Source organism: Haemaphysalis longicornis, unplaced genomic scaffold, assembly GCF_048455015.1.
Source record: "Haemaphysalis longicornis isolate Haplotype H1 unplaced genomic scaffold, Haemaphysalis longicornis Haplotype H1 scaffold_12, whole genome shotgun sequence".
NCBI lineage: Eukaryota > Metazoa > Arthropoda > Arachnida > Ixodida > Ixodidae > Haemaphysalis > Haemaphysalis longicornis.
In genome coordinates this window covers 108,223,707-108,244,825 of record NW_027526225.1, presented here as the reverse complement: position 1 = coordinate 108,244,825, position 21,119 = coordinate 108,223,707, and the positions used below count along the sequence as shown (strand labels likewise).

The 21,119-nt window shown below is 48.7% G+C and overlaps 2 protein-coding genes across 4 annotated transcripts in view; one reads left to right on the top strand and one right to left on the bottom strand.

The window, feature by feature from the left end:
- The window catches only part of LOC144163208 (tRNA (guanine-N(7)-)-methyltransferase), a 103,758-nt gene extending 83,687 nt beyond the window's left edge, over nucleotides 1-20,071 (bottom strand). The window contains exon 1 of one of the 2 annotated variants that reach the window (XM_077694065.1): nucleotides 19,916-20,071. Coding sequence is in view for 1 of the 2 variants with exons in the window: in XM_077694063.1 (XP_077550189.1) it covers nucleotides 19,916-19,988 (73 nt within the window). In the remaining variant the exon portion in view is untranslated. The remainder of the gene's footprint in view (nucleotides 1-19,915) is intronic. The other variant, XM_077694063.1, reaches the window with a different exon arrangement.
- On the top strand, nucleotides 1,126-9,166 carry LOC144162115 (uncharacterized). Of its 2 annotated transcripts, none has more exons than XM_077692607.1 (2): nucleotides 1,126-1,212; nucleotides 7,350-9,166. In XM_077692607.1, the coding sequence occupies exons 1-2, from the start codon at nucleotides 1,131-1,133 to the stop codon at nucleotides 8,645-8,647; spliced, it is 1,380 nt and encodes a 459-aa protein (XP_077548733.1). In that variant the 5' UTR covers nucleotides 1,126-1,130; the 3' UTR covers nucleotides 8,648-9,166. The 2 variants fall into 2 exon arrangements, with proteins under 2 accessions (XP_077548733.1, XP_077548732.1); XM_077692606.1 differs by lacking the exon at nucleotides 1,126-1,212 and adding an exon at nucleotides 7,031-7,251.
- Nucleotides 20,072-21,119: the final 1,048 nt, after the last annotated feature.

The window sequence follows — 21,119 nt, the reverse complement described above, 5'->3', positions numbered from 1 at the left end:
GCTCAATCTCGTGCCCTGCGCGGGGTTCCAGACGCTGCCTTTTTTTCTTATTAATGGGGCCGCCTTGTTTGTGGGTGGGCGAATTGTGCGTAATGTCCGCATGAGAGTTAATTTCAGCGAGAAGCGCAGCTGCTGTTTCTGGGCTCTGCAAGAGTACTAAATTTCTGTGCAGCTTTGTTAATCAGAGCTGTAACCATAATTATGTCGTCATTCGGGCTAAATTCAACCTTTCGTATTTTTCTTACTTGCTGCTTTTTTTATTTTACGCTGTTACTTTCCTTTCAGGGCATTAAAATTTTATCCATCGGCTGCCACAGGAGCGCAGTCCACTTTTTTGCCTTGGCCAATCCCCCTAGAGTTTGTGAAGAGCCCATGGAGGGTGTCACTATCACGACATGAGAAGAAGAAGAAGAAGAAGGAATTCGAACCTCCCACACCGTGATACCTACAGGAAGCAGCCGAGACATGAAAGGTGAGAAGTAATGGCTAGTTAGCTGTGCCTAAGCACGAAATGCGCACTGTTTGTCAACAAGATCAGGAGCTGACGGGGGGTAATCAATTGCGGCAGCGCGGAATTAAGTCCAGGCTGCCGTTCTTGTTACAAGGTGCTGCACTGTACAGAATGTTGTGCAATAGCCTGCTGGGAAGCGAGGGTCTCAACTTTCAGTTCCTTCAATAACTCCCAACCCAGCCGAAAAAAAAACAAAAACATTGGAGGTCCATTTGGACCTGCCAACAACACCAATGGGCCATTTGGAGCCAAATGGAAATGCAATGGGTTCCAATCTGTCCATTTTTTTTTTTCGGTTGGGAAAGCATAATGTCTGCATAGAGTTAATTGGTGATTGTCGGGTTTTACCGTAGATAATAGTGTAGGCCAAGTACCGTGTGCAGATAGGCCTTGAGTGTACAGGGCATGCAGCGCTCACTGTGGGCGCACCGTGAGATAGGGCATGTTACCTGGATTTTAGAATAAAGTGTGTTGGTGCCATGTGTTCCGCACATTGAAACACTGGTTGCTTTAGGAACATGGCTGAAATATTTCACGCTCTTTCACAGCGATATACCAGACGTGGTTCAGACGGCTGATCCTCCTCACTCTCGGCGCGGCAGTAGTGCCGGCGTTCTACATGCACACACCGCGAGCTGCCCGTTATCAAGGAAAGCAGACCACCAAAGGACCCATCACACCTCTTCCCGATCCTGGCAAAGGTGAGTCTTTAGAATCTGTGGAACAAACTAGTGAACTGGATCTCTTTCACCAAAGCTACGGCGCCCGGCATCAGGGAATGCCGTGAGCGGACGCCGCTCACAATCAATCGATCAATCAGCCAGCCGGCGCGCTCGCTCACGGCATTCCCTGATGCCGGGCCCGCCGGCGGGCTGATTGATCGATTGATTGTGGTGTTTAACGCGGCGACGCTGCACAGGCGATGAGGCGCGCCGTAGCCGAGGGCTCTGGATTATTTTCACTACCTGGGTATCTTTAACGTGGGCCGAAATCTCGTACACGGGCGTTTTGTAGCGGCTGTCGTCGCGGCGTCCCACAAAGCTTCGAAAGCCAAGCGGTTTATATAGTCATAAGCGTTCTAAACTCGTGAACCGCTGGCGCTTGTCATACATCTCCCCGTTGTTTAGCGCAAGGAAAACTGCAGGCACATTTGAGGCAAAATATACGCAATTAACCGGCAGCGCCCGCGTTTATTTAGTTAAGAACGCTCGTTGGTTTGGTTTTTACGATCGTAAGCAAAAAAAAAAGTGGCAGTGCAACGCCGGCACGTGCGGGAGAAAAAGCAAGCGCAAACGAACAGAACTCCCACTGGTGCAGTCTCAGGCAGAGGGCGCGCGATCACTGCGAAGGCGGGAAATTTGAAATGCGTTGGACAAACCTCCTTTGAATTCATCAGGAGATGAATGAGACAGGGCGGATAAGAACGTTATGGGTGGTAACAGTGAGCGGATAACGGCGCCACAGCCCGTCAATGCGAATCACTGCTCTGCACTTCCGACAGCTTTCACATTGAGTGGAACGGCTTTAATTTCTTGCTTTTCGCATTCATCAAAAAAGCTGCCCCCGCAGCCGGGAAACGCGCCGGCGTGCTGGCTCTCTCGTCATCCAATTCTGCGCGTGAACTGAACCGGATGCCGCGCAGGGTATACGCTCGTCGTATGCTCTAAGAAGGCAGGCGACATGCGACGCATGACCGCTTCTAAAGACAATAGCCTTTCTTGGAGTACTCAAACGCGAAAATTTTGGTCACTGCCAGAATCGTTGGCGTCCATTGTCAGCTCATCGGACGGCGCAGACCGAAGCAGCAACTGAAGGGAGCAGCGGCGCGGACCTGGTTTATCTCAGGTGGCGAGGAGGAGGGGAAAGGAGGAGCAGCGCGCACAGCTGTTGGGGAGAGGAGAGAGAGTGACGTTGTCACAGCTGGCGTGGAGAAGAGGTGAGGTTCGACTGACGCCGGAAGGACAACGGACATAGCCCCGAGCAAGAGATGCTTTGCATCTAAAAAATGAGGACGACTCAGCGAGAAATGGAACGGAAGATGATAGGTGTAACATTAGAGAGTTTGAGCAGTCCGTCCGTTCTGTCGCGTACGTTGTTACCGGCTTGGCCGGGACCCGTGTGCGCCTGCGCGCGCGGAAGGGTGAGGCGCGGACATGGAGAAGGCAAGCCCGGGGAACTAACCCCCTACCGCGACGAATGCCCAAGTTCCCAGGTGGGTCCGGTCAACTCGGTCACAACGTACACGACGGAACAGACGGACTGCTAAAACTCTCTATTAAGGGTCAAGAAGAGGGCGGAGTGTGTCAGGGAACAAACGTGTGCTAGGGACATATTAGTAGAAATTAAGAAAAAGAAATGGATATGGGCCGGGCATGCAATGCGAAGGCAAGGTAACCGTTGGTCGCTAAGGGGAGGAGAGTATCCCTAGAGACGGCAAGCGTGGCCGGGGGCGGCAGAAAGTTAGGTGGGCAGATGAGATCAGGAAGTTTGCGGGGATAAATTGGTCGCAGTTGGCACAGGACCTTGGTAATTGGAGATCTATGGGAGAGGCCTTCGCCCTGCAGTGGGCATAGACAGGATGATGATGATAAATTGAAAATGTATGGCCGCTTGATTTTTGCGAGAGCAAATAAAAAAATTGGCCGCGTATCTGCTCCTTTCGTTGCAAATGTCGTCAAAAGACAATAGTCTTTGCAGACATTTGCCAAGGAAATGCCCCCCTTTGATTTCCCGCTCACCTCTCATGTTCCTGTTCCGTCACGCTCATCCCAAATTAAACACACTAAAGGTTTGCTCAAGGCGATTTGAATTTACCGCGTTCCACGGCTACAGGCCGGGTTCCTCGATGCCAGCGCTGCAGTACGCAGGAGACACGCGTGAATAGGGGCGCCCTACTTCAAGGTTTATAGAACCGCGTTGCCGGGCTCCACGTGCGTTCCAAGCAGAACGTGGAACCTAACTAGTGGAACCTTTCGTTGCTGTTGCCGCGTGATTTCTCATATGCCGCCAGGGGGTGGAGGTTTTCTGCAGTAGATGTAGAATATCATTTGCTATCAAAAAACCAAGCATCGATGAATTTTTTAATAAAGGAACACTGTAAATGTCTCTTGTGTACTAATTCCCTGTCTTATATTTGCGTAATGTCTTGTTCTTGTTCAACAAAGTTGACAAGTATGAACATATAAAGTGGGCTTAGACGTTTACATTTGGCTGTGAGTATATAAGACTATTGCGCAGGATCAATTTTTACTTTGGCCGGGTGGCTGAATCGAGTCACAGACAGACAGATCATGTTTTTCTTCATTGTTGGGCCGCAGTGTTCCTTTGGGATGTCCTCAAACGGTCACTCCAGAAAGAATTTCCGCTTAGCCCACACGGCATACGTTTTTTGTGCATTGATAGAGAGGATGGTGTGCCATTTGACAGTATAATGCTGTTGGGTCTGCACAGCATTTGGCGTTCGCGCATGGCTTGGGTGCATTGTGATGTAGAAGTGTGACCAACGAGACAGTATTTTAGGGAAAGTGTGTCAGTTTGTTGAAGTTCAGAGAGCGAAAAACTCTCCACCAGAGTGGTTGTCTAAAATTGAACCCCTAACTACGCTTAGGGAATTTTAAATGACAACACCGACCTTGGGCAGGGGCATGGTGGCCTTACTGTTCTTTTTTTATTTGTCATTGTACCTGGTGTTGCTGTCCGAGATTGGCAATAAAGGAAAAAAAAAAAGACAGACAGACCAAAATTTCTGGGTTTTAGTAGCCCAAGAAAGACTATCGTCTTTAAAAATTGGTGCAGCTGCCACTAGTGGTGCGCGGCTGCAGAAAAGGCTGAGCTCCTCACATGGATTTCCAAACTTGCCACTGAAAGGTCTCCGTGACTGGCAGGCCGGGATTGTTTTGTCCGCAGACTTTCACATATCTCCCAAAGTGAACCGCCTTAGACTGCGTTTGAACCGGCGGGAACCGGCTTCGCGCACTCGGCGTCTTTAGCGCGAGCTGTTCAGTGCTCCCCACTTCAGGGGTGTAAGCTCAACGCGCCGGATGGCTCCGCAGCTGTAACACGCATAGGGCGTGCAGTACACACTGGTGCTTCTATGTTTATACATGTGCGTTCGTAGGTTCCACTATTTACCCCGCTCATTCTTACTGCTAACGTATTAAGTTTAAAAACGTAAAAGAAAACGTATTAAGTTTAAGCGCGAATAGCTCGTTCTGCGAGCTTGTACCCTTGTTTAATTTGCTTTCGATTTTGCCGGCCGCAGCCAGTCCCACAGCTGCCCATAATACGTCATAGGTTCTAGTGCGGGAGATGAGCTAGTGGGTTCGGGAAGGTTAATAGCGGGATAACATGCCTCCAACAAGATATGGAAACCTAAAATATTGCAGAAGGTATCTATAAACAAGGTGTTATTGCCATGAACAACCACTAAAGGAAGATGAGACTGCGTGATGGGGTGGTATTGTGACGCAGGTATAGGCGCACTAAAAAAAGCGATTTGGCTGGGACCAGGCGTACCTTTTTTTTTACCACATAAAGAAATATCGAAGAAATATCGTTCAGGAAGATGAACCGTGAGACAACAACCATATATTTAAACTATTGTCAGTAGATAAGATACAGAGTACCGTCACCGAGGCACACAAGTGAGCAACGGCGGCCATTTTGGTTTTTATCAGTTGCCGGATTGCTGTTTCTGTGGCCTCACCGCTAACTTTGACGGGGTCATTTGTAAACAATATTAATAATAATAATAATAATAATAATAATAATAATAATAATAATAATAATAATAATAATAATAATAATAATACTTTTGTTACACGGAACAGGAAAACTGTACAAAGTCACAGGCCTGCCAAAGCCACAGTAGGCTTGAAGGGCATCGCCTGGCAGGCAGCGGAAATCCGTGCACACAGGCGAACATAAAAGTAACAGAATCGGCTATTCAAGATGATACAAATATAAACCTGAGTTCGAATACAAAACATTGTGAACAGTAAAACCATTACAGGCTACACTCTTCCACAGAGTGACGGGAAACTGAGCAAACAAGCCAACAGAGGTGGGCACCAGCAGCAAGCAGAGTTAGGCAACTTCACAGCAAAATGCACGAAGGCGATTTTTCAGCTTACAACGACTGTTCACTTCAAATACACTGGGTGGAAATTTATTGAATGACTACGGAACATAGTAGCGCCGCATTCTTTTACCATACCTTGTAAGACACCGTTGTACCCGATACAGATCTCTTGGTCTAAGGCTACGCGTAGGAATGTATTTTTTTTTTGTAGTCACTCTTCCAAAAATGTTTTAACACTATTGTTTTCATTAACAGCATAGTAAAATTGGGCTGTTGTAACTCTGTGAAAATATTTGCACTTCCGGGGAGGCATAGGTTATAGGCTACATTTTTTAGCAGGTAGCTTAGAATGGAATTCAGCCTCTGCTGCCATCGAGCTGCGCAGTGACCGTACACTGTAATGCCATAACGAAGAACAAAAATTCCCCCGCATTTCCCCGAGGGGGAGAATGTGAAAGTGCGAATGCACGGTTGTCGGCCCGCTTGCGGCGCTTGCGCTCGGCCCCCGCAGCCCACCGCCTCGCCGTCTTCTCTTCCATCTCTTCCATCGGGTTTGTAGTATCACGCGTACACCACGCAGTTATCAAGCCGCTATAACGCCGCTGAGTCGCCAACGCACGCCGCTGACGACGTAGTTTGAATGCGTTAAAGATATAAGGCGCGTCACTAACACTGATATCAGCGTCGCGTCCGTGGCTTGGTCGGTAGAGCGTCGCGCTGCGGCCGCAAAGTCCTCGGATCGAAACCTGGCGCCGGATGCTGTTTCTTTTTTAAATATAGAGGAGCACTGCGGACGCCGCCGGCGCCGACGCCGCCGCCGCCGGCGGTGGATGGTTTGGGGTCGCTTATAAAGTGCATTCGCACTTAAAACGCCGCGAAGACACGGCAACACGGCATCTTCGGACACACTTCTGCAGCTGAAATGCTGCGAAGCGCGTTATCTTTGATTCGCATTCGGAACGACGTCACTCGCGCGCAGCCGCAGAGCAGGCAGGACAAGCTGAGGCTACCACAGTTGACCGACAGAAAACGCATAAGCAACAAAATGGCGGCGCCCATGAACCCGTGACGCGAACTGGCCAATGATCACAGGGCGGCACAGAACAGGAGAAAAAAAGTGCTGATACTCTGCAACCTTATTTAGTGACACTAGTTTCAACGTGGCGTATTATTAGACAGCTTTAGTTGAGCGCTCGCAGCAGCTCTGCGCACGCAATGAACTTGCGGAGGCGTGAGAGCGCATGCGCAACACGTAAGCGGCCGCCGCGTGCTTTGCGAGCATTCTTGCGTTACGGGTTTTGCGGGTTTTGAGTGCCGTGCGCGAGGCCCCTCCCGTCCGCTTTCCGGTATCTCTCGCCCGTGAACGAAAGGAACAAAGGAATGGCGTTATAGTGTCTCCCACAAGGGAACAGGTTTACGGCTTCTTCCGGCTAGGTTTACGTCTGGCGCTGGCGGACAACCACATGTTTCGTTCGCCAATCTGCCGTTCAGTGGCGCCGCATGACACACAAAGCGCGCATTTCGGCGTTACTAGTTTATCCACGCGTCAACTGCGTGCGGTCGGTGCGGTCAAGTTCTTCGCGAGAACTTTGCTGCCCGCGCTGCGCGGCCACTACGTGCGCCCGCAACTCCCGGCATACGCTCAACAAAGACCACAACGGTCTGTGCGACAGGTTTCAGACGCAATCACCCTTCGTCTCAAAATGCATGCGCCGCTTTGTCGAATCCGCGTCTGACATGTTTACTCGGGTTGTGCAGGGTCTTGTCCGAGTGCCGACGAGCTTTCGGTGGATCGCTACATGAAGACCTGGAACGACAAAGTGGAAACGCACCTCAGAGCCTTCCGGGGTGTTCTCAAGACGGAGAGTGCTTCGTGGAACACGCTAACCAGGGACCTGCACTTTTTCACGGCCCACCTGGACGAGCAACGGGGCTCGAGCGTGCGCATTGTAAGCTACCTTGCCTGCAAGCCTCCTGTCTCAACCTGTGACAAGCGTCTCCCTCGACTCAACTGCACATTCAAGACAGCACAGGGCGTCCGAGGCACGGTCGCTGCTGAAGTCCAATTCCTGGTCGGCGATTCAGAGACTCCATTCAGCACAGCGCAGGTCATGTGTCCTCTTCCAAAAGGCTGGAACGACGTAGATCTCGCGGTCACCGTTCGTGAGGCTTCCAATCTTAAAAACACGCCGAAATTCTGGATCAACGTTACGCAGGCGCCGAAGATCAGCAAGGCTAAGTGTTGCGCCGTCTGCGTGAAGCCAGTGTACCAATCCGATCTTACACCCCTCAAGGTGGCTGAATTTATAGGGCATTACAGAGTCATCGGCGCCCGACATTTCTTTCTGTACGACCAAGATATGTCAGAGGGCCTGAAAGCCCTCCTCGCCCGTTTCCAGTCGGTTGGAATCGACGTGGCTGTCGTACCGTTCAAGCTTCGCTTCAATGGCACGCTTGTGCCGTATTGGGGCCAGGCCGCGGCCCTTCACGATTGCATCTGGCGGTCCGTGGCGAAAGCAGAATGGTTCGTGCACGTCGATTTCGACGAGCTCATTGTGCCGTTGCGCCTTCCGAGCCTTCCGGCGATCGTAAATGACACCGAACGACAAGCCGGCCGGCCCCGCGTTGGCAGCGTCAGGTTCCTTAGCCGGTCGTACTGCTACGAGTACGGGGCAAGCAAGTCGTCCATGGACAACGGCGAACTACCTTTGTACAGCCGGCTTTACTCTTTCTTCGCCCCTTCCAACTCGGATCGGTTTACTCCAAAGTACATGGCCAGAGCCCGAAGTGTGGACATAGCTGCCATCCACAGCGTCTTGCTACATTCTCGAGGCACTGTTGCGAGGGTGATGCCAGGGAAGCAAGGGGCGGTGAACCACTACAGACGGTGCTGCCCGTGGAGGAAGTGGAATTTTAAGAGAGATTACGGCGTCGATCTTTGGAACGCAAGCGCACTTCTTCGAGATAACGCCACGAATGAATTTACCGACCTCGTCGAAAAGGAACTTTCCGTGACTGTGTTAAAAGACATCGTAAAGGATAACGCGCATTCGTAGCAGATTTGGGGCTGCTGTTCTCACTCCCGCGGATAAGGAGTGATGGAGAACCTTTACCTGGTGATAACTAACAGGCGATTTACATTTTTAACCCTGTACCCAGCAGTAATGTAGCCTAACGATGAAGAGCAGCGACAGATCATGGTACGAATATTTTGACGCCACCGCTTAATCATTGCCAGTTGTCGGACTCGTGTTGATCAATAAATGCAGTTATTGTTTTTCATCATCGCACGCACATTGTTTTTCACAACAAGCAGAGATGGATCAAAGAACCATTTTAGACAGCATGTTCAACACAAAAATAGGTGCGGGCGCCTGAAAACCGGGCTGCTCAAACGCATGTCTGTGGGTTAGCAAATTGCACAGTTGTTTCTTTTTTTGGGTGCTCATCGTCATCTACACTCCCGTCAGATAACAACACGAAGGCAGGCACAGATTTTAAGTGTGTTTTTTTACATTATTCTGCGACCATTTACGGCTGAATTATAGAAAATACGGGGATCTCACAATGATTCACCCGTCGTTTAGCGCTGTACAGTCGCGGCCACTGATAGCGGGAACACGGAAGTACGTGGCCGCGTTCTTCGCAGTGCCATCGCCGGCGCTGCGGTAATCTTGCAGCGCATGTGAAATTACTAAAATGAGTGCTAGATGTGGAGGTAGGTGGCGCTGCTTGCGCATGTGCCGTAAGATTACCCCAGCGCCGGCGGTGGCGCTCCAAAGAGCGTGGCCACGCACTGCCGTGTTCCCGCTATCAGTGGCCGCGACTGTACATGAATGCAGAATGATGACGTATTTTTGTGCCGACCGCAATAAGTTGAGCAGTGGTGCCCGGGCTGTCAGTGAAACTAAAGGAAAACGCAGGATTTCAATTATTTTAAGTAAAAAAAAAGTTAATTGTCAGCGCTTGTGCGTCCTTTCGTTCTGTGTGTCCTCGTACGCCCCGCTGTAATAGGATACAAACTTGCATAAATTTGCAACCAAATAAAATTCACATTTCCAGCTTTCCTGTGTTTTCCCGAGTGTTTTATATGACGCGCAGAGCTTGTTTTTTTTTTGGGGGGGGGGGGGGGGAGGGTAGGGGAGGGGGGGGGGGGCGATGTGGATCAACTTGGCTCGCCGTTCAAAACAGGCGAGCTAGCTGTCCACCTGCCGACAGACCGAGAGGAATCGATCGCGAAGCGAAAACTGAGCCGAGGCGAGGCGTGATCTGTGCCGTGATGAATGTGAATATGTTGAGCAATCAAGGCTGCGGCCCAAAATCCCGTGAACCCCTCTGCCCCCCCCCCTCCGCCCCCGCCCCCCCCCCCCCCCCAAAAAAAAAATAGGGATTTCGTTTAGCCTCTACCCCAGAATTTTGTTGCTTGGGGCCCCATTCTCGATCATAGAGTTTCATACTAATATATACTAAAGAGAAATCTGTCGCTGCAGTCGCAGGCCGTCGTGGGCGGCGCCATTTCTGCTAGCGACGTTCCTCACCTACTTGGTTTAGATAGCGAAATGGCTTCGTTTTTGTCTCGAAGCCAAAATCAACAGAAAAGGGTAACATTTTTTTCCTGTTAATCGTGCATGAAGCTTCTACCTAATTATTGACAAATTAATCTTTCTGGATGTCTAATTTTATAATAACAAAACCAATTTAATGAACTTTCTACAGTAGTATTGTTTCTTTTTGCAGCCAGGGCCAACTTTTCAGCCTGTTCATGAGCCATGGTAAGGACAAGTGGAACGTGCCTGCCCAGTACATGACAGAACGCTCGCCGAAGCGCGGCTCCAGTTAGACAGCGGCGCCAGATGTCCCTCTAGTGTGTATTAGTATGAAACTATGTTCTCGACCCCGTAAATTCACAGTAATTCGGCATGTTTTTTGCTTAAGCACAACGTTAGCCATCAGTGACGTGAGGCCCGCATAGCTATGACGACATGCATGCAGTGTAATTGGACGCTTCACTCATAAATATTACAACCAAGGTAGGTATCCAATATTGTACATAAAAGATATAAAAACACTTGACTTGTATTATAAAAATTAGGGCGGGAGCTGAGGCTGCAGGGAAACACATTCCTTCAGGTTAAAATTGGCGCCAACACCACCAGGCGATGGAGTAACGTTGATCCAAAAGCAAGCGAAAGGTGGGTGTTGAGCTAAAAAACGTCACACAAACTTTTTTACCGTATCTATTTATTTCTTTCAATTGCTTTTAGTAACATAGTTGAGCTCTCTGCTTCAATGCAAGCTTTGTTGCGCTATCAGCTTCCCGGTGGTCACCGTAACCACGCTATCGTCTGCTGCTATGTTACAAGTTCATGGTATGACCACAGAAAAAGACGGCCGGGACCATCGGTTGTACGATTCATAAGGGCAGCGAAACGCTACGCCTGATAACCGCGGAGCGTACCGATGCCGCCAAATCACTCATTCGTCAAGTTAGACTTCAATTATCCCAGTAATGAATAAAACAGTCAGATTATTTTTGTTATTTTTCTCTTTAATTTGGTCATGCGACCCAGCAGCAGGATGAGTGTGGACAAATGCCATGCATTGGGTTCTCTGTCACGGAGAGGCTTGTACTGCTCTCTTATGTTGCTGTTGCGCCAACGACAGAGAGCCCCCTTGCGGTGGCTCCTGCCCCGCAGAAGTGACGTCAGGCTACACTAATGACGTGATTTATGTGACGTCACTAAACATACGTCGTCATTTGATGGCGCTTTTTTTTTTTTACACAAACGAGGTCCGAGGACGGCTGCCACGGCGTTGGGGTGACGACGTGTGTGCCCATCGTTTAATGTGGTATCATTGCCTTGCACAGCGGCTGCCTCGCGGCGCTTTTAAATGCAGAGCATTTCAGTAACTCACGATGTCACCCGCGTTGACGTCTGTAGTCGTAGTCCGCACCCCTCCCCCTACACTATATAACGCAATGTACATGGTTCTCTACCCACTGCGCCACAAAGCCGACACAGAATGGGAGGCTACGAACGCGCCTTATATCCTTGACTCATTCAAACTACGTCAAGAAGCTGCTGATACAACGCATTCACTACCACCAATTCCCCAAACACTAAACGTTAACGCAATACACCCACCCCCTATGCGACGCATTTACTCGAGTCCCCCTCGCGGGGAGATGGGCCCAATTTTTTTTCTTGTTGGGAGGATTGCTTGTAAATATTTAGATTGGGTATTTTTCGTGAACTTGCTGCTGCACGCCTTGGTAAGCCTAACGCTTTTTTTTTTTTTTGCACGCTGCTTCGCCCCGCTTTTCCCATGCTCCTAGAACTGTTTTGTCGCCGCTAAATATGTTGCTAGCTTTATACTGTCTTACAGTTCGCGTAGAATGGCTTTACGCTCGTGCATTCGTTGTCTGCTTGTTCCGATCGCTACTTGCATTCCAAGCCTTGTGTTTTGATTCTGGCGGCTCAATGGTGCGGATCAGGATTTTCCAGCGCGTCGCGCCGTGGCTAACGAGGTAGCTGACTTTGATGACACGCTAACGCGAGCGACGCAGTGTCAGCGGCGTCAGGGTGTGCACGAATCAAGTATCGTCAGGCAGCGAAGGGCATCGTCGAACGCAATCCGTAAACCGCAATCGCACGCAATTTCATTTATCGATCGGCAATACGTGATGTTTGTTGCCATGTGGGCGCAAACATTTTGTTTCTGGGGTACTCCTCTCTCTCTCTCTCTCTCTCTCTCTCTCTCTCTCTCTCTCTCTCTCTCTCTCTCTCTCTCTCTCTCTCTCTCTCTCTCTCTCTCTCTGATGCGCAGACGCTAGAGCGGCCGGTCACACTCTGCCCGTCACAACCGGCGGCGGTTTCGTTGGGGTAGATGGCAACACTGCAAGCCAAAAACAAAATGGCCCCCAGACGCTTCTGGGTGCACGTAGTGGCGGTACTCTTCAGCATAGTCTAATTAGTGACGCTAGAGCACCCTGTGGAATCCAACTCGACATTAGTACTTGTGTTCACAGCTGGTAAGGGGTGCTTAGTTGTCTGCTCTCGGAGTGGTTGCGAGGGGGGGGGGGGGGGAGGTGAACAGTAAAAGTTTCCAACTGCGAGGAGATATTTCATGTTCCATTGCTTTTGACCTCTGCGCAGTGTGAAACGCTGTTCCGGCTAATTGCTTAAGTGAATATGCTTATTCGTAAGGGCCACAATACAGTGTCCCATATTTTGTTCGCAACGATGCATATCCCGCCAGAGCCCAACTTCTAGAAAGCACATTCTCGGGTGGTGTATAGAGACACCTTGTGTTATGTGACCATTAGCTTAAAAAAATACAGGAATTGGAACTTTTTTTTTAAGCTAACAAGCCTGAAAAACCCCTTGTGGAGCACATCTATGAGTGAATGGTTCATGTACAGCTGGACATTACCCTCTCCCGACAGTATTAATACCTTGTGCAGGAACTGGAACCAAGGACATCTGTGTGGACATGAATGTCTTTGTTGGTGTTTGTGAATATTGCAGTACAGCTGAAAGCTGTCTGTATCATGGATGGCCTCAACAATAAAATGACTAATGAACATACTTCTGCTTTGGTGTCAATGGGCAGCATGTGAGCATAGATAAGTGCTTCGCTGTTGACATTTTTGTTACACAAAGACAGGCTATGTTCAGGTACTGCAACAAGTCTTTACGGGAAAACAAGGGAAAGAAACTGGACAAAAAGGCTTCGAACACGTGGACACCGTGTTCATAACAGCACCTTTCTTTGCACTTCAGTACCGTTATTGTAGCTGTATTTTTCCCCAAAATATAAACCAACTCTCCCAGCTTCACACCTAAAGCCAGAAAGCAAACACTGTGTTTGTCAATGACGAGGGATTCTGTCAAACTTCCGTGGCAGTGCAAACAGTCAGTGAGTAGCTCTACTTTCTCTGCACAGTGTGTGGTATGAAGTTCCTTTTCCAAACAGAACGTAAGGTTTTTTTCTGCACGATACACAGCTTTGAAAAAAAATCTGAGTAAGCAAGTGATTGCTTCTAGCACTACACTAGAGTAATGCAGAAAAGCCAAACCATCAAGTCATTTTTGCTTGAATGCAAAGCTCTACAGAAAAGCCAAGAAAAAGATTCCTTTTTGCTGACATCAAAGCTCTACTGAAAAGCCAAAACGTGTGGCTTCTGTCACTGCTGATTTGCTGTGACAGGCATGTGAATGTATTGCAGTAAGGCATTTGTTGTGTAGATGTCCTTGACACCATGAAAAAAAAAAAAAAAACAGGCTGACTGGGTAACAAAAACCTTGAGCGAGGTTACAACAAAATGCTTTATGTAAAATGATGTAATACTGGTTTTTATAAATAGCAATAAAGTGTTAACATGCTTTTGACAGTAGTTAAGTGGCCTGTTGGAAATCATTGGCTAAAACTAAACGAAAGCAACGTTTCATACAGCTGCAATCATGTGGAATAACAAAAGAATGGTTTTGGCCCTATATTCAGCAGGCATGCTCCAGCTGCGAAAGCGTTTGCAGAGCACAACAATAATAAAGGCATGGGAAAAATGGTGAGCTTAGTTGACTTACCACCAGAGTATTGGTAGACAGAATAGTTACGAAAATTTAGAAATAGTTTCGATAACCTGAAACAACAAGGGGAACTTTACTTGCCCTGGCTTTACGTTTATTAGTACTGAGCTTAATGCATCTCACTTAACACCATTGAAGAATGTTACGCCTGCATGGACACAGTAGCACTTAAGGTATAGCACACAGTTTTATTTGAATCGAGGTATATTAGAGAATATTGCACAAGCAGTCGCCGTATACGTAAATTAGGAAAAGCAGGGTTTTTGAAGTCAAGCTCGGAAGCATGCTAAATGAATGGGACGAATGGCGAGTTGATGTTACTAATCACAAATTTCAGCCACCTTGCTGGAAACAAACCCCTTCCATGGAGGGAGTGTGTGTAATCAAAATATTTTTGAGAGAAAGGGTCGTGAATGCACTGTACATGTATGTCAGAAGGTATTTTGACAATCCAGCTGAGGACTGTAAGTGGTCAGGGCTCTTTTCGCCTGTTTTGATAATGAAGGGCTGTTGGTCAAGAAACCAACGGGACTCTTGTTGCTTTGGCCACCATCCTTCTTAGTCACTGCATTCATGTCCTTGCTGAGGGAGCTTGAAAACATGAGTACCACCTATAAGCAGAATTAGCTCAGGCTCGTACAATTGCTGGAGAGGCTAAACAATGTTTTCAAGATCCCCGATTGGGAGCTTTCACTTTTTCTGGCAAAAAAAACATCTAGATAAGCCTTTGAAAACTGTCCCAAATCACAAAAATGAGTATTTTGCGCCCAAACTGGCCAGCTAGACCTAACTAGTCGATCCACACACGTTGAATGCCTCGCATGAAAATCAATCATTGAAAACTTACGCTTTAAGCCTTCTTACCAGAGACTCATTGCATTATCTTATTGCATGTCATTGTGTGGGTGGGCTACTGGTTTTCACATACGGAGCCTGTAGGTTGCGTTAAGAGTGTCAAGTCCTGCAGTCAAATTTTTTTTTGGAGACTTGCACTGCCCTACAGAGTACCATTGTGGATTCCTTTGAATTTATGTTTGCCATGGGAAATGCCTAGTAAATCGTTACAAGCCACCAAAGCTGGCTGGTAAGTGGGCATTTGTTTAGCGACCATCGTTTAGTGGCCCAGTAGGCAGGCTGTTAAAGAGGCCACGAAGAATAAATACAAGGTTCGTTCATTAAAAAAAAACTTCTTTGACCCAATAACAAGTTACATCAATTTTATTGCAAACTTCCAACAAATAATTGATGTTACGTAAAATGTGCAAAGCAGTGGGAGCTCTATAGACATTTTCCATCTATTTCTCTATGACATCACAGAATCTTGTTTGTGCGACTGCAGCCGCTAACCTAATCCAACGCAAAGAAACAAATATGGGCGATTGCAGTAGGGCCTCTAGCTCTAGTTCCGTTCGATCATATCACTTGAGTGTTTAAAACATACTGATAACGGTGTTTATAGTGCACACCCACATGACGTCACTCCTTCCCATATTACACTAATGTAGTTTTAAATTGGGACGTTTTTCACCATTTCTTTTGGTTAAACTCCCCCCCCCCCCCCCCCCCCATGGCAGCCTTGACCTTTCCCTGTCAATTACATTTGTAGCGTGCTGGCTGGTTATACCCATGGACACAAACAATCCGCTGATGCTTTCACATTCCAGGCACATCTTAAGATTCTCTATGACGTTGACTATTGAGCCTGCGTAGAACCCATGGGTTTTCATATGCTGGAGTGCATGAATGTGTATTATACGCGATGATCGGCCAAGTGTATGCTCTTCCTGTTATTGTCTTTACAGAGTCTTCTCTGACCCTACCGGCTGGGCGTCCTGAATTAAGTCCCTTGGCGTGAAGGGGCTCAGTAAAATCTGGCCGACATAGCATATACCACCGGATATACGGCGAGACGTGAAAGTTATGCCAATGCAGCAGATATGGCATTGAGCGCCCAGCTGGCGCACATTTTAAGGACCCAGGTCCTAATTTGTCATTGCATAATGTATGTGCCAATGTGAGGAGCTGAATGCATGACGGAAACTACCCAGCCATGTTCTGGGACATGGGATATAAGAGACTGCCAATGGTCTCACTCTTTCACATCCTTTGTGTCGCAGATGTATTTCTGCCGCATTTTACTGTAGTGAAATGGCTCACCACTACAGCTGCAATAATTTCTTCTGAAAAATCTTTTCAAGCGCTGAATACCATGCATTTATGATGCATGAGGCGCATGCTCACCAGACGTTTCTGGGCACGAAACGTATCCCGGGTAAACAATCTTAAGCCACAATTTAGTCCACTAGAAAATATATACAAAAAGTGCGACAAACTGCCGATTTTCGAGTCTTTTTTGCTAATCTTGAAGGGAAACTACTGTGCTGGGTTGTACGCGGTACATGTGTGGGGACACCAAAGGTTACCTTTTCGAGCTATTTGTGGTTTTCACTTGTAATGCGCACATGCGACCAGTAAAAAAAATTGCCCCCACCTCCCCGAAGGGAATCGTGAGGAAGTGCGAATGCATTTCTTGCGCCGAGAGTACACGGCGTAGTAATTCTGCCATCGCCTTGAGAGGCGCAGTACCGGCGAGGGGGAGCTGTCAGGCGAGGGGAGAGGCGCGCGCCGAGGGTGAGTGCAAACCTAACGGGGGGAGAGGCGCGCCAGCTGCAGAGCATGTGACGTCACGGCGCGAGGAGAGGGGAGCAGACGCAAAGGCGCCAGCGCGCGGTCACGTGGGAGTGTGACGTCACGGCGCGAGGAGCGGTGCGGGAGCCGGCGCGGGCGCGCGCAGCCACGGCGCGGGAGGCGGAGAGCGCGCGGGTCACGTGGGGTGTGACGTCCTGCGCCGTTGCTACAGACGCTCCTCTCCGCTCCTCGCGCCGTTGCTAGGGGAGAGGAGGAGGAGCAATGCGGACGGCGGTTTCAGGGTCGCTTATAAAGTGCATCGCACTTAATATCAATTGCCGATTCTAGCCTCCGTCCTGAGCACTACGCTCCGCCGTTCGTTTGGCGCTCCTAAGACGCCATTTCGAGAACACACACAGCGATTTCAGGCCACCCATTTAAGCATTCTGAACTTGCCGTGGTGCAAACTGTTGATAGCAGATGCCGCCGCGCAGACATGACGCAGCAGGCTCGCATAATTACGCTCGGATGGTGTCCTTTCTTGCGTTGCACGTGGGTTGTTCGAACGGGGCCACTCGGCGCCGCGATGATGTCTATCGGAATACACCAGGCGGTCACACTCACAGGTCAGCAATACTCGAAGGCGGTTAGTTTGCTACCGTGTGGAAACGCTGGCTTGATCGCGGGATGACACTTAAACACAAGCAACGCTCTCACACTTTGTGATAACGCTTCTAAAATTATCAACTCTCCTTTACCTACGTTGTGACGTTGTCGACCCGAGAAAATCGGGGCTTTGAAAACGCGGCGGCAGCAGCAGCAGCGCCGGCTGCTCCCGCAAGAACATAAATGGTTTGTTTAGAAAACTTCTAGCAATGGAGTAGCTTTCTAATTTTACTGAAAACATAAAAAAATGAGCATTTTGTATTATACTACGCAAGATAATAATAATTGTTATTAATATGACGTCACTGTGACGTGTTTATGACGTCACGCGGGGCAGGAGCCACCGCGAGGGGGCTCTGTCTCGTGCCCCGGACGGGGTCCAAGCATAAAAAACAAAAACAAAATACGGCATGTTATTTGTATGCTCCGTGATCGCTGTCATGGAAACAGTCAAAACTATCATTTCTTTCGGTAGAAAATAGCTTTAAACCGCGCGTCATGCTAAACTGTATCTGCTGCAATAACACGGGGATTTTACTGCGCCGAAGGTCGGTGAAACTTTTTGCCCTATTTCATGGCGACAGCAGCCGCCATTTTCGAAGATTTACGTAACATTGCGTCACTTTTACGTAGGCTGAAGATAAAAATGGGTGACGTACCCCTTCGCGCCAACTATTTAAAATACGTCATGCCTTCTCATCCAATTACAGAGAGGGAGTGGATACAAGCCATATTGTTTTTGAATAGGAAAGGCAGGCCTACATTGTCATTTCCGGTGCATTTCGTCAAGTTTTTTATTGCCGGCCAAGAATTATGCGCTTTCAGTGAAGAGAAAAAAGGGAAACTTTAGAACTTGTGCCAGTAAACGTCATGGAACGTCAAAATTACTAAAGCACACACAACCGGAAGCACGTTACCAAAATTGAAAGCCAATCAGACAAGACTTCCGGCAAATTCACAGTTCACTGTGTATTTAGGGCGTCGAGAATAGGGCCCTTGAAGCTCACTGCACATACCACAAAGGAGGAACGCTTTCCCTGTGTTGAGCCTGCAGTAGCCACAAATAATGGGCGCGCATACATATCTGGGCTGAAATAATGAGGAGCACACATACCTGAAGCGCGGTAACCAAGTAAGCACGCTAGGCGAAATATTAGAGAGTTTTAGCTGACCGTTTTTGACGCTCCGCTGTGCTCCCGACGTCCCGCTCAGCACAACCGGAGCGTCACCAGCCGAAAGGCTTTTAGCTAAGCGATAACCGTATCTCCCTCGACGGGGAATGATTCGCGTGACTGGTCGTTTCGCGTGCGCTTGTAAACCAAAACTTCATCCTAAAGGAAACATAAGAATTTGTATTTGGTCACCCAAACAAAGCAAAATACCGTGTTGCTTGGCCTCATTTAACCTTTTTTTTATAATGCAGTCGCTGACATAGTACGTTTTTTTCTAAATAACAACAAAGAAGGCGATAAACCTTGGGAATAGCCAAGCCAAGGCTGCCTTTCTCGGCGCTGCATAAAGGCAGCCCCGCGCTTCGGTCGACGTTTTTCGCTTCCGTTCTAAAGATCTTTGAGGTGTGTGGCACCATCGCCTATTCGGAAACGCTTTCGCGCCTTCGTCGCTCGTGTTTCAAATGAAGAAACGAAGTTCGCTGTAGCGCGCTCGCATCGCGGGGGCAACCATATTAAAATTCCGCACTGTAGCGTAAGCTGCCGCGACGGTCCGCTAAGAGGCTCCCTTCAGCGGAGCGGGGTCCCGCTCCTGTATCTCCGGTAGCGCGCGAGCGCGCCACGCATGCGCAATGGCGCTCCCGCTTGCTATCGGAGCGGAGCCGACCGTCTGAAACGGTCAGCTAAAACTTCTTCAGCCGGCCACACGTGATAATGCGGTCAATATCGGCCAGTGCCTACAGAGCGCCACTGCTTTAAAATGGCCGCGCTTTAAAATAGAAGGTAGACAGAAAAAAAAAAAAATCCCGGGCCATCTCCACTAACGCGAAACCTGGGGAGGGGCGAAGCATGCAGTGTCTAAGTGTAGTCTTTGCGCATTGGTGTGTTTGCCCACGGAGATGAAAGCGTTTGGATTTAGAGGTATACAGCTTTGATGTAGAAGTCACGTGTCATTGAAGCACGAAGCGTTCTAACGCGAGGCGTTGTAAAGCGAGTGTCCCGGTGGGTCATTTCGAACGCGTTTCTGCCCACGGAGATGGAACGTACTAGCGCGAGGCGTTGAAAATGGAGTGTCCTGGTGTTCTAGCACCGTGGCTATACGAGGCGACGCCGACAGCCCAAGCCTATAAGGGGCTTCGCACTTAAAAAAAAGAAGAAAGACCTGGCGAAGCATGCACTAAGTCGCGCAACGCTTGAACCACAGCGAAGTTGCAGGATTCCTACGTGAGCACTACCACGCATTCGTTCAAGTTTGATACTGTGTACTTACATGTTCCGTCGTCGCTTTGCACTGTTCCAGCAGTAGTGGTCGTCATATGCATAGATATCGCCGTGTTCCTCATGCCAAGCATTGCATGCACGGTAGCGCTCAGTGACGACATGCAGCTAGGCAACCGCGGTGGTGCGTACGTGCACGGCGCATGCGCGGCGTTCCTGGGGTGGCGTCGAGGTTGCGTGGAGCAGGTGTTGCGCCAGCTGTGGCGTTGTTGGTTGCTAGGCGACGAGAGGCGCTCCTCGGGATTTCCGCCAGCTCTTTCGAAAACAAGATACGACGAAGATACAAGATACTTCGACGAAGACAAGATACGACAGATGCGGGCGCCTGTATGCGCCCTATCTTGTCATCGTCCACGACTGTTTAACGCCACATTTTCTTTTTTCATGTTAAACTGTAGCTGACGGTCGGTGCACCGGTTCACCGCGAAGACAACGTTTTCATAGGCACGCTCGAAAAACTTTCCAAACTTTTCATATAAACGTATTATTTGAAATAATGGTAAAATTAATAAAATCAGAGTCTCTAATGAGTTTCCCCCCTAAATATTACCATTGTTCGTAACTACAACCTTGGCCTGCGGAATAGCAGGCACAACAACCGTTCCGGCAAAAATACGCTTTACTTCTTTTTTCCAGTTTTAAAACAGCCTGTTTTTATTTTTCACTTGCATTATTGCACGCTATTCTTCGCGTTTTTGTGGCACTTCGTTTAAATTGGCGGTCACTAAAACGTTTCAATCCAAGCCAATAGTGAAACTAAGGCGAGCGCATGATATAATGGAGGCCCATGACGACACAGACGGCCTTGGTGAGAGCAGCGTAGACGCTAGCGCCAGATTCCTCTCTAGTGTATATTGTAAGAAACTATGTGCGCGAGTTGCAGTGACTGGACTGGACTGGACCCGACTGGACTGGACTGGACTGGACTGGACTGGACTGGACTGGATTGGATTGGATTGGAACGGAAATCGTTTTAGCAGCAGTAAGCATAATAATCAGCTAATCCTAGACAACCAGGAAACCTAAGAATAACCAGCTGAATCTTAGCTCACGCTACGTATATCCTGGCATAGCCGAGCTAAGCCACTGCTAATTTTTTTATTATTATTCTAAAGCCACTGTGCGAGCCTGGGACGCTGGGCGTTCGCCACGAGGCACGCGCTCAGGAGCGCTCCACATCTGCTTGGTAATTTTTA

Excerpts from the sequence above, each read along its gene's own strand:
- LOC144162115 (XM_077692606.1), top strand. The coding sequence starts at position 7,092 with ATGACACACAAAGCGCGCATTTCGGCGTTACTAGTTTATCCACGCGTC. Across the intron at positions 7,252-7,349 it reads GCTCAACAAAGACCACAACG|GGTCTTGTCCGAGTGCCGAC; the intron begins GTCTGTGCGACA and ends CGGGTTGTGCAG.